The sequence below is a fragment of the Trichogramma pretiosum genome, unplaced genomic scaffold, assembly GCF_000599845.2.
Source record: "Trichogramma pretiosum strain Unisexual culture from Peru unplaced genomic scaffold, Tpre_2.0 scaffold24, whole genome shotgun sequence".
NCBI lineage: Eukaryota > Metazoa > Arthropoda > Insecta > Hymenoptera > Trichogrammatidae > Trichogramma > Trichogramma pretiosum.
The window spans coordinates 1,417,715-1,431,173 of NW_019641611.1; the positions used below are offsets into that span (position 1 = coordinate 1,417,715).

Genomic DNA, 13,459 nt, shown 5'->3' on the forward strand with positions numbered 1-13,459 from the left:
CACCTACTGAAGTACATTGGAAAAGTTTAATTGATTAATTATATAAGCTCAGCTTTTACTACGAGTATTACAGTCTTTAAACTACTGTCTGCAGCTGCACTTGGGTCAAAACTTTTTCTCTCTCTAAAAACAAATAAAAATTATAACGTCTGGCTCCGAGTGATAACAGTCGAGAATTAAATTGTCCATACTTATATCGCGGATGTCCCTATCACACATTTGCTGCACGTTTACCCGGTCGGTTGTCTGACACATTGTGATGAAGTTTGCTCACTTCTATTCAACAGTTCAAATAATTGCTCAGTTCGCATGATTCTTTGAACAAAACGTAAAAACGTTTTTTTATTAATAAAAAATATATTTGTTTCACAGATTTTTTAACTTATGTAAAAGTGATAATTAGAGAGAGTTCTCTTGACAATGACGCAGTATAAAAGCGAAAGAACACCCTTACTGACGTGCAGCTGGAGGTCAACAACGAATTTTCGTTGGTACCGTAGCAGACAACGAGGTACTTTTTGCATGTATTCGCGTTTTAAAAATTGCACAGATATAATTGTTAACATATCGAAGATAGAGATAAGCCATTACAAGTTCTTGCATTTATTTGTGAATACAAGCTTGGTAAATTTCCGCTACGCGAATTACAAATTTTTTTCTAATCGCTTATAACGTTTTAGAATGTCACGGACTATCTCGATAATTATTTAACTTCGTGTATACATATGCTTGCATTTTATTTATTATTTTTCACGAATGGAATAAACAAACAAATAATACAAAACCCAAACATATCGAGATTTTATCTGGCTATAGTTGAGCTTGATGATAGATATAACCAACGCTTATTATACTTTATCAATAAGATTTCGATCCTTCTATTAATTAAATTATGCCAACTCATAAAGTTGTAATAAAAAGACTGCGTGAAAGGAAATATTGGGTAATAATCAAAATATTTTGATATCTGACAATTTCGAGCCCGAGCAACGTAAGTGTATAAATATAATGAATGATGCTCGTGTGATTTGTCTTATCTGGGACTGTGATTAACGTGTAACGCTCGACAAGAGAATGAGAGAGAAAGACAGAGAAACGACTTAGACGCACACATTCATTGATACACATGTCAATCGTTTTTCAGTCTCAAGTGTTGGCGAGATTATGATCGAATTTCATTCATTTGCGGACGTCAATATTTCATTATTTTTACAAAAAAATTTCGATAAATGTAGTCCCATTAAAAAAAAAAAAAAAAAATGCGCGCGTGCCACAATAACAAGAGCTGAATTAGAAAACAAAGTAATCAAAGTTTATCCTAACATTGCACGCCACAAGTGTGTTTTATTCCGTTAAGCACCTAATAATATTATGATGCTGGAGTTCAGTAAAATTGAATAAGCATATCGCATTTCCATCTGTTATTATCTGCGTAGTTAGCATTTACTTAATTCAAGGTTTTCTTTGACAGATAGCGGAGAAAAGTGATTGTATTAGGCTAATAGTGCGCACAGAGTTAATTTTTCCCTTTTCTTTCCGTTTCAATCGAAAACATCATATTTAGGCACTTGCGGAAAATTGCATTAATAATTGAAAAATATCTCAATGTTGATCAGATTTGTGCATGTTGTCGATAAAGATTTTTTTACATACGATGACTATCTTGGTTAACAATCAGTAAGAAGAATTCTTTCTCCTTATCAAAAATCATACTCGCACTTGAATACGGAGTAATTATACAAAATGATTATTAATGACTTTTTAAGTATATTTTATGCATCTCATGTGCTATCCGATTTTGTGTTTTTCTCACGATAATCTATTTTTTCCTCGCAGAGGCCTGACCATCGAGTCTCATAAAAAAATTGCCTATACAGTCGCGAAAATCGATAATTTTATGTCGCTTTTCTTGAAATTTGATCGCGCACACGCGACGCCAAACCTCCTTCTCCTCCGCCGCCGTTTCCAAGCATCGTAATAAAACAATAAAAGTGTATATTAAGATTATAAAATTGCAAACATTTACGAGCGGGAAAAAATATTTTTACTCGCTTGGGTAGTAAATTTCCTCGATTTAGTCGATTTTGTTGACACAATCGGAGGCATAACTAATTGCCCCGCCAATAATATATATCTCGCACACCTCCGAAGCTTTTCCGCATTATAGCGGACTTATCGGTATCGTGTCGCACGAGCAGCGTTCACGTGATCCTATAACAAAATTTCTCGTTTATAATAATCGATTTTGGGATTCTCGAAGAGACTTTGATAACGATCTTTGTTGAATTCTCAATTCTCACCTTATCTGCTCGTTTGTGATGAGTAGTTCAAGAGAATTTATCGTTTTTTAAGAAAGAAAAAAATGAGACTAATTTTATTTTCGAGTGCCTTTTTGTCGAAAAAATATTGTTCATTTTGAGTTGGCGATGAAAAATCGTTCATAAATTGGCCTTAAAAACCTTATGCAACTGCAACGAGATGACACAAAACAAGCTCCGCGGAAATTGAGCCAAAGAAATCGGTTCGTTGGTTACATGACAAATAGAAAAAAAAAGGTAATGCTCGAGTTCCGGCATAGGTATAGGCCACGCGCGCTACAATAATTATATTATGCGCTTAAAATCAATACAACATGTATATTTACATGTATACATACAAATGCAGGCGATGGCGCGCGCCAGAAACACGCGTTCAATCACCTCATCAAGATATTATTTTTCTGAGACCGATACAAAGTATCGATAAAAAATTTTCAACATTCCTGACGGCGAAATCTGTTAATCTGTTTGGCGCTCACGACTTTTATATGCACTTGGGATTCTCCTCCCTCGGCGAAACTCGCTGCGCTTCGCCGATCGAGGCGCAATAAAAAAGACGCGTCGCAACTGGAAAAATCGGGGAGTCGTAGGCATTGACGAGTCGTGTCATTAACGACAGATCTATTAATCGTCAATTATCGAAACACCTGCTCACATAGACGGTACACACGTACGTATTGGCATAGACACGAAGTAATTTTACCTTATTATCAGAAAAAGGGGGTGGCCTACAAATGCTCTGCACGTTATCTACTTCATTGACAATTGGTCGTCGCGTCTCTCTTTCTCTCTCTCTCCTCTCTCGGTGCTATACGATGTAGTCTCGCAAACGAGTCGATCAGTGGCTTACGCGCGCAGGCACGCGGCGATCGGGCATAATATATAAAAGAGGGATTTTGACGTTGAGGCTTGGTCAGTTGATGCCAGCAGCGCGTTCAGTCGACTCGGGCTCAACTTTCGCTTCTGTTTATTAAATTAGTGAGCGTTTCGATCCATAACACTGCGTGTGCGCGGAGAGCGATTTTCGATCTTCCGTGTGATTTTTCCCCATCTGACAGAGACTTTTTTGAGTGAATTTGCCATTTTTGTGTAAACGAAACGAGCAAGAGGGGGAGGCTGAAATCATGACTTTTTTTACCTTTTGGAAGAAGTGCTGTGAGTTGAAACAATGATATTATTAAATTCTACAATTAACAACTGTGTATGTATGGGCTGTGTGTGCGAGAGTGCGTGACTGTGTGTTTAACAATTTAACGAGTCTGCGAGTGTACATACGAAAAGAAACATAATTATATCGGCACGGCAAAGGCGCTCGAGCACGACTTAATCAAATCTATACGTGCGAGAGATTTTTTTACAAGCGCAAAAATGTGTCGCACACTTCGAGGTAAAGATGATGCAAAAGAAAATTACAACTTTTCGCGTGCTTTATTATGACACAGCTGCAGCGCAGAGACACGCACAACAATACACACAGACGGACTCGTGCACGTAATGATCTCTCTCGCATGTGTATGTACGTGTGATTCATCGTGAGCAGGCCAAAAAAATGCCGATTGTTTGTCCTGCAGCTACTGCAAAAGTTTATACACGTTTGTCGGGCGCGCACGCGAGTCAAGGTCCGCCGAGCAGCCGAATTGGAAATCGCGTCCGTATCCTTCGATTCGGATGCACGTATAGTTAAGGCACGTGGTCTCTCTAAGCGCATTCCAGTCACGTGGCCGATTTTATGCATCCATTCTCATTGGCCGTCGATCGTTCCAAGCCGATACTTGGAAAATCGACCGGACATCCAATCATATGCACTTTGCTCTATTCTTTTTTTTTTAACGCAGCGATTCAAATGTAACCGTATGGACGTAAAAAATTAGATCGTACCGTTACGTTTGAATGGCTGCCCAGCCGTTTCATCAATGTTTTTTTACTAATTTAAGGTATAGTGGGAGCTAACACGAGTCAGCGGAATATAACGATGATCCGAGAAGCCAACACCGAGTGTTGTCTGTCCGGGTAATGTTGTAACAAAATCATCATTACTTTTTTAATTCATTAACTGACGAATTTCCGAGATTCGCGTCAATTAGTCTCGCCGCGTGCTCCATCCTACACCTAGCTTTATCTCTCGGCCTATTCGGTAAAATTCCGCCGAACACCTATTACTAATTGATTTGGAACACTACGACGCTTTTCAGCCGATTTCAACTTGTATCTCGCTCTCGCGTCCGCTGATATTGCAGACGTCTTGCACCTGATACTAATTGGAAAATATGCCGTTGTCGCGTCGCGAGTACGCGGAACTGTGCGAACGATTCGAAAAATATCTTCTCCGGCCGACGTGCACATTAATAAATGTATAAAGCCCCGAGGAATGCACTCGCGGTGTCGCAAGCGCAAAGTAAAAAATCTTCGTTAGCCGCCGATCATCGATAATGTTTAACTACGAATGGTACATGTATAAAAGTGTATCACCCACGCGTGCGCATGCACAGAAGCCGCTGCCGATGTACACTTTATTACAAGGTTTTCGATTATCAACAATATATTCGGGCTTGTAATCTTATCAAGCAGACAAAAAAAGTCAAGGAACGCGATAAAATTCGGTGACGATTAATCTAACTTTAAAAAAAGAAAAAATACTAATAATAATAAAATCGATTCAAAAATCTTTTTCGCTCGCACTAGTTGCCGAAATATTCGCAATTCGATTGTTTTGCTTTAGATAAAGGCACGTGGTCTGACTCCTTTTGCGCGTGTTGTTTTTTTCAAAGTCAACTATTTACTCGACGCTCGCAACGCCGTGTGTCTTAGTCTAAGGATTAATAACAATTTTTATTGCCAAAGTCATTCTCTTGAAACGGATAAATAAATTGCGAGTTTTCCTCGCCGAAGACAACAAAGAATATCGAGCATCGTTTGTTTTTTCACTCATTGGCGACTCGTCGAGACGAGATACGTCACGAATTCAACTTTATTTCCCTCCGATACAAGTACGTCGAAAACAACGAGGAATTTTCATTTCTCGATCGTAAACGCGAGTACTTGCGCGCGTCGTCGTGTCCGTCACTGCAACACGGACATAGATACATACATATCGCTCGTATACCGGGTGCAGTAGTAACGAACGACGATGAGTCAGGCGAGCTTTCACCAATCCGGACTTTTGCTTTTTCCTTGCAGGCAGCTACGTACCGCAGCGATGGGTCTTTGCCATCATGGGCTTTTTGGCCCTGCTCAACGCCTACGCCATGAGGGTCTGTCTGTCGATCGCCATCACTCAGATGACCATCGAACACCACTCGAACACGACGAGCAATGATTCGAGCCTCGACAGGTGTCCCGATCTCAGCCAAGCTAAGAATATCACAGTGAGCGCGCCCACAGGGCCGCTGTACGACTGGGATGAAACGTCGCAGGTAAACAAATCATTTTTTACTTTTAAAACTAAACGATACAATTATACGAGCGCGCGTGATACGTATAATTAGTCGGCAGTTTTGCTCACTATCATAGATTGTGGCGTTACAACACACGCACACACCCACACGATCGACGCTCGGGCAATATTCTAGGTGTAAAAATGTAAATATCTCTGTTTGTAATTGTAAATCTAATCTGGATTATTCACAGATTCTCGTGGCTCGCGTATCTTTGCCTTTACGATAAAGTTGTAAACGAGCAATAGTTTCGTAAAACTTTGATTATTTTTGTCCATTAATTTTGTCAATTACCTTTATGACTCAATTTTAACGATATAAATGAGTTTGTATTATAAAATTCCCGGTAGCCGCTACGCAAATGTTAATTATTTAATCAAGATCGGTCAATTAGAGTACGTTTGATTTATACACATATCGCGGGTTTATCGCTTCATCTATCTTGTACTCGAAGCAATCGCGAGAGTAGACATCCATTCGAAATTCCAAAGTAAAAAAAAAAAAAGAAAGAAAAAGAAATGCAACGACGATTGGTTTTCAGGGTATAATCTTGTCGTCGTTCTACTGGGGCTACATCGTGACCCATCTGCCGGGCGGCATGCTGGCCGAGCGCTTCGGCGGCAAGTACTGCCTCGGCCTGGGCATCCTGTCCACGGCCGTCTTCACTCTGCTCACACCCCTGGCCACCGAGTGGGGCGGCATGAAAGCTTTGGTGGTCCTCCGGATCCTCATGGGATTGGGCGAGGGCACCACCTTCCCGGCCGTGAATGTCATGCTGGCCCAGTGGACGCCGCCGCAGGAGAGATCGAAAATCGGCTCGCTCGTCTTTGCCGGTGCACAACTCGGTGAGTTCACGCGACATGTATAATACCGCTTTCGTTTTTTTTCCTCGTCTTGCGCAACCAAGTATGCACGCACGGCGCACACGATGTACTCTAATAGTCATCGGTTATAGGCAGAGCGACGCTTTTGCGCTCGATCATTGTTATTTGTTTTATTTGTTTTTAAACGCACGCCGGTAATAATGACGCGAGCAACGAACACGCTGTCGGCGCTCGGGCGTTTTTTTCCGTGGCAAGCGATAATTCACGTGTAATAATGTAAGAATCATGCATGCGGGCGCGGATCATCGAGATTTAGGACTCGATGCGATTACACGAGGCACTCGAGGCGCGCTCGTAAACGCCAAGTCGGTAATTTCCGAGTACTTACACGGTCTCGAGTCACGAGCGAGGAAAAAAATTAGCCAGCTTCGCGCGAATGCTCTTGAGGCGCACTCGAGTCTATAGCTTGGAATTTTGTCGATGCCCACAGGTACGGTCGTGTCGACCCTCCTCTCCGGCGAGATACTGAAGAGCTCGGAGATCGGCTGGCCCCTGGTCTTCTACGTGTTCGGCGGCTTCGGCGTCGTCTGGTTCATCTTCTTCCAACTGCTCTGCTACAACAACCCGCGCGAGCACCCCTACATCTCGGAGAAGGAGGCCAAGTTCCTGCACGACCGCATGAACGAGCACACGAGCCAGCGAGCCCCGGGCCCGGTGCCGTGGCGCGCCATCCTCACCTCGGCGCCGCTCTGGGCCCTGCTCGTCGCCCAGATCGGCCACGACTGGGGCTTCTACACGATGGTCACCGACCTGCCCAAGTACATGCACAGCGTCATGCGCTTCCGCATCGAGGAGAACGGCTGGTGGTCCTCGCTGCCCTACCTCTGCATGTGGATCTGCTCGTGCGTCACTTCGTGGCTGGCCGACTGGGCCATCGTCAACAAGTACATGAGCACGACCAACGTGCGCAAGCTCGGCACCACCATCGCCAGCATCGGCCCGGGTATCTTCATCATCGGCGCTTCCTACGCCGGCTGCGATCAGATGTCCGTCGTCGTGCTCTTCACCATCGGCATGACCCTCATGGGCACCTTCTACCCGGGTAAGTACCTTCTACCTTCGACAGCTCGACCGATTCACGCCATCGATCCGATTCAAACCTGTTTTTTTCGTTTCCTCTAAATAGGCATGAAAGTCAACGCTCTGGATCTGAGTCCCAACTTTTCGGGCACCCTCATGGCGATCGTCAATGGAGTCGCATCCATCACCGGCATGGTCACGCCCTACATCGTAGGCGTCATGACCCCCAACTCTACCGTGGCCGAGTGGCGCATGGTCTTCTGGATCGTCTTCATCGTTTTCCTCGTGACCAATCTCGTCTTCGTGCTATTCGCCAGTGGCGAGATTCAGCCCTGGAACAACCCCGACTACCGCAACAACGTGGAGAGCCAGAAGAAGGAGGAGGAGGAGAAGAAGAAGGCCGAACAGTTGAAGAACGCGACGTGAACGCTATGGCTGGCTGCCATAGACCTCCCAGTGCGAGCGCTACACACGTATATCGGATTTACCTCGACCATGAGCTCGAGCTTTTTATATTCGACGTGTTAGCGTAAGAGGATTTTTCTCCTGCATACGTGCGTGGCAAGCTGTGTGCCGTTTTTTACGCGTGCTGCTCTCGCGCGCGCGCGCGTCGTTTATCGGCTCGCCTCGTTTTTCGCCGCTTTTTTGTTCGCGAAAAATACAAGCGCAAACATAGCTGCGAAATCGCAAAGTGAGAAAACACTCGCCGCCTGGGAATGGAAATTCACCATAAAAATAAACTACCAAGATCCAGTTCGAAGGGAGAATGCATGAAAACCAATCGATAATTATTATAAAAAAAAAAAAAAAATCAAAAGAACTTTTGTACTTTTGTAGCGAGACGTTCGACGTTTTCTCGCGCTCACTCGCTCGTTCGAGATAGGTTCAACGAATTATCCGGGACTTTTCGAGGCGTGTTAGTACCTAAAAGAGACACTGCCTCGGAATAGATGCATCGATTTTTGATAAGTAGTTTTTTTTTCTCTTTTTTGTTCTTTCTATTTTGATGTTGTTGTATACGCTGTACGAAACTTTGTTTGCTCCTCGTACGCATATCGAGAGAAAAGAAAAGTCATGTGCCAAAGTACGTTAAACAGCAATAGATTATCATATTAAAGTAAAAAACATTTTGATCACTTTTAAGATATTTGATAAACCACCGGTTAGAACTTGTGCGCATGTAGTAGTACGTTGTACGTACGTTGTAGGATCTATAAAAGTGATTTTTTAGTCGTTAGCAATATTTTTTTTTTTTTTCAAGTGAGTCGATAAGAATAGCGTCGTGTACCGAATTTTCGAGTCCAAAAACTTCGAGAAGCCATTGACAGTTTTATCTTTTTTACTTCTTTCCAAGAAACCATGATCAAAACTTTATAATCTTTAAATTGACCAAAATTAGCGATAAAATTAGACAGAAGCGCGAAAACAGCGAGAGAAGAAAAAAATGATTGTTCTTGAGTTTTTTATAATCAAGGATTACTTCATTTTCTTTTTCTTCATTAATCGAATCGCCGAGGTCGCATGTTTAGCCTCTGCGATAAAAGGTAAATTCTTCGTTCGTGACAATGTATGTTGTCAGTTTTTTATCGATAGCTAATGATGTATATGCTCAATTGTGCACTCGTTGTTCTTTTATCATTGTAATCGTAAAGTAATAATCAATATCGACGTATATTATATCGTAATTAAGTTTGTGTATATCTGTGCAATGCAGGTGGCACGCGTACTTTTGTATTATATCCAAGTATAACTTCCATTGAAGGAATACTTTACTTATTATGTGTTATGAGATGGAAAAAGGACTACTAAGGTCGTTTTGAAAAAAGATCGGAGTTCACTTTTTCTTTTCATTTGTATGTTTGATCTGTACGCATGTGTGTATGTGTTTTTTTTGTTTTTTTTTTGTTTTTTTTTTAATAGTTGAACATCAAATATTACGTTTATTTGTACTGTACACACAAAACGTGTACACGCCCACAAAAAATCACGTTTTTAAGGAGCCATTATAAATGCTCACGTGCGTAGAACTGATATAGGTTTATAATTATGCGAGTATTTTAGCCATTTCGTAATTGCTAGAATAGTCCATATAATCTTAATTTTATTATAATACTAATATAATATCAGTAATTCCTATGTAATCATCACTGTATATCGAGAAGAAACACGAAAGTATTTATAAATTCAGTCAATTTAATGTGATGTTAAAGTTGAACAATTTATTTCCTTGTTTAGTAGCCTTAGCTTTTTTTGTGATGTTATATTTATATACAAATTTATATGTAAAAGAATGTGTGAATAAAAATGAATTTACAGAGTAAAATTTAAATGAAGCGCATTACCATTTCTTTGTTTTATCGCAGATATATAACTGTGCAGTGGCATTTGCAGATAATCTCCCTTATACTGTTTGTGTGCGCGGCACGATTAAGTGTGTCACAAAAGGTATGCATCATCATCGCGCGCATTGCGCCATGCTCTCGCCACCAGCAGCGTCAAAGGTAAACGGTATATGGCCTCGAGTTTTCTTTTTACACAAGGCGCAAACCGGAAATAAGCGATTTTTTCTCGGCCGTGCTGTAATATTAAAAAAGCTCCCCAACACACTCGCACACACCCGAACACACGTACATGGAAAAACACATATACAAAGGGGATGAAAGCTCGCTTTTGGTGTACCTAAATGGACGGATAAGGATCTGCGGAGTTTTTTTTCGAGGCGAAATATACGCGCTCACACACACACGAAATCGCCATTTCTCTGATGCAACGAGCTTGACTTTATCGTTATCTCGACTCTTTCGGTCGCTCATAATAAAGGTACTTAAAATGTACTCGTGGAGATAAAAAATTTTTTTACTTGGCTCCTTTTTTTTCGGAAGTGAGAATAAAAAACTATAGCGACGAGTAGCAGCGGCAGCTGCAGTATCAGTAGCGGCAACGGCAGATGACGATGAGCTCGGCAATGAGTAGGTCGAGCGTGAATATTATAATGCGTTCCGCTTTTAAAAAAATCCATTCTTTTAAGGTAAATCAGAGAGAAAGAGAGAAAGAGCCGAGGCGCGAGTGTCTGTATGCTTTTGATCTTTGTCTCGCCATATATAGAGGCGTATATGATATGTATATGCGTCGGGACATTCGCTAAACGCGTCTCGAGAGTGAAAATTTTCTTCTTTTTTCGCGCTTTCTCTCTCTCTCTCTCACTCGCTGGCAGTGAAGCTTTTGTTTAAATCGTTTTTAGGGAGCGATGCTCTCGAGAGCTGCTACGTACATGCTGTGCGAGCCTCGAGACTATACATATACTGAAAAAGTGCAGAGAGAGAAAAAAAGAATTTGTCTCTATGCGGAAATGCATGTCCATGTCGAAAGAATATATAACGTGTGCGAGTGCACGCATACACGCGTGTTATAGTGTATACGACGGAATGAGGAACAAAGTCAACAGGGAAAAAATCCGGAGCTCGCGCCTGCACATATGGAGGCTTGGATGAAATTAATTAAGCGAATCGTCGCCGGCGCGTATATGGAGCAGAGCAGAGGTGAATATGCGTATATGATAACATCGTATATGGGGAAAAAAGCTTTTACGGCCGCGGCCGGGAAAAGAGGGCGAGTCGTACTAGCTGGCAAATATATATACATAAATTATTATATAGCTGGCGCTGTAGCACGCGTCAAAGACTTATTATAATAATCCGAGCCAGACGATCTTTGCACTCGAGCGCCGAAAAAAAGAAAGAAGAACTTTTTCGCCAACTCGTCTCCCTCTCTCTAGCACTAATTAACGCTAAAGTCACTGCGAGAGAGAGATTATAAATGCAGCTCGCACGCGCGAGGCCCGAGCTCATACCCGGGTAATCAATAATTAATAAGCCGCGAGGGATCGAATTAAAGCTCTCGAGTTGGTGTAAAAAAAAAGAGTCTCACACCTTGTAATCCAAAAATAAAGGAGGAGGCGGAGGGGTGGGAGGGGTAGGAAAAAAGAGCTGAGCGCGGCTCTGCCGACGAAAAAAACTACCAAAAAAATAAAAAAAAAAGTACAAGACGACGTGTGTGCGACGAATAGGAGCCGAGGAGAAGTACCCCGTGCTGCGCGCCTCTCGACACCTTTAGATCTAGAGCGAGCAATACATCCGAGACTCATTAGCATAGATGTCAGAGAGAGCGAGAGAGCATAGCGGAGCTGAGCAGAGCCGAGCAGAGAATGCAGCTGGCTGTACGTTACATGAAAGAGCTTAGACGGAAAGCGACATTGCGAAACGTGCGTTTTCCTCGCTCGCTCGTTTTACCCGGTGTAAAAAAGTGAGAAACAGAGAGAGAGAGGGAGAGAGAAAGAGTGTGAGGGTGGCACAGAGGCAGCTGTGCAGCCAGAGTCAGGCAACCCTCTATATGTATATAACTTGTTGTATATACATATAGACTTTTTCACTGGCTGTACAATGAAATGTTGGCTGCTACTAGCGGCACCGGTGCCTACACTACCTCGTCGATAATCCCGTCTCGCCTCGAGAGGTCCGTCGTCGGCTCTGCCGCTGTCTGTCTCTCTTTCTCTCTCACCCACTCTCTTTTTCTCTCCATCTTCGTAGTGCCGCTGCTGCTGTGCAGTCTTTTGAGTCTCGGCGCGCACGAGCGCAACCCCCCTTCTCAGGGGGGGCCGACGCCGCCGACTACGACTACTACGACGACGACGACGACGACGACGACGAACGACGACGAAAAAAAAGGAGTATAAGTATAACACGGAGCGGCGCATAAGCGCCGAGAGAGCGCGAGCGACGCAAGTTATTGCGAGACTCGCGTACACTCGCACTCGACTACGGGCTTGCGGGCTGAGCGCGTGCGACGACACACGCCGGGCTGCTACGGCCGACTTTTTCGAAGTGAGCGCGCGAATCCACCGGACCCAACTCCTGTTCGACCGTATAACATTCGTATATTTGACTACGAGGAGTCACCTGCCTGCTCGAAAGAGTCGCCTTAAGGATGACAACGACTTTTCTCTCCAGTGTCTATACAGTCAAGGGCCTACGCGAACAGAGAGATAGAGAGATTTTTTTCGGCAACTTTCGCGCTCTTCTAGCCCGCGCCTTTTCTCTTTGTGCGCGCACCCGTACCTTACTGCTGCTACTGTGAATCTGTGTGCAACTCGCGCCGTTTGATGTAGTGCACGCAACGACGACGACGACGACGAGAGAAAAAGAAACGAGAAACGAGGCTAGACTGCGACTGGTGAAATTTTGATGAATAAAAAGGGAAGCCGGCCTACTGCTGCTGCTGCTGCCTACCGCCGCTTCTTTTCTCTCGCTTTTCGACGGTGTGCAGAGAGAGTCGTGCAGCCGAGTTAGATACGTGCCTAGATCTTTCTGCTGCTTTGGCGCCGGAGACGATTCGACGCTGCGACGAATCAACCCTCTCTCGACTGCGGATCTCGATACCGAGGCACCGAGGCACCCACGACAGAGACCCACACGATGATCGAACCGCTGCAGTAAATTATACATTTACCGGTAAGTGCATCTCGCTCAATTTCTCTTTTTTCTTTTTCGCTCGAACCCCCCGACAGATATCATCCGATATTGATAGCCGCTCGATCGAGTGGTCCGTGTCTCGGCTGCAGTGCAGTGATCGAAAATCGTTTGATGAATTTTGGATACTGCACCAGACAGCTCTGCGCACCCCTCGCGAATTCTATATATCTCTCGAGAGGCATCGATACGCTTCTTTTTATTTTTTTTTTCATTCGCCGCAAAAACCATTCGATAAAGCTTTCGTAGATTGAGATTTGGGGGTTTCTCGTCCCCTC

General features: G+C 43.4%; 1 protein-coding gene across 5 annotated transcripts; it reads left to right on the forward strand.

Moving 5' to 3' along the window:
• The first annotated feature begins 77 nt into the window (after positions 1–77).
• LOC106648446 (putative inorganic phosphate cotransporter) lies at positions 78–9,858 on the forward strand. 5 transcript variants are annotated; one of them, XM_014365358.2, is made up of 6 exons: positions 78–303; positions 373–511; positions 5,496–5,731; positions 6,294–6,597; positions 7,067–7,678; positions 7,763–9,858. In XM_014365358.2, exons 2-6 carry the CDS (start codon positions 421–423, stop codon positions 8,080–8,082), a joined length of 1,563 nt encoding a protein of 520 aa, XP_014220844.1. In that variant the 5' UTR covers positions 78–303; positions 373–420; the 3' UTR covers positions 8,083–9,858. The 5 variants fall into 5 exon arrangements, with proteins under 5 accessions (XP_014220844.1, XP_014220845.1, XP_023314384.1 ...); XM_014365359.2 differs by having other exon boundaries at positions 78–237; XM_023458616.1 differs by lacking the exons at positions 78–303; positions 373–511 and adding an exon at positions 2,891–2,988.
• Positions 9,859–13,459: the final 3,601 nt, after the last annotated feature.

Bases quoted from the DNA above. Each gene is read 5' to 3' on its own strand.
- LOC106648446 (XM_014365358.2), top strand. From the start codon at position 421: ATGACGCAGTATAAAAGCGAAAGAACACCCTTACTGACGTGCAGCTGG. The intron at 6,598-7,066 runs GTGAGTTCACGC...CGATGCCCACAG, and splicing joins CTTTGCCGGTGCACAACTCG to GTACGGTCGTGTCGACCCTC. The intron at 7,679-7,762 runs GTAAGTACCTTC...TCCTCTAAATAG, and splicing joins CATGGGCACCTTCTACCCGG to GCATGAAAGTCAACGCTCTG.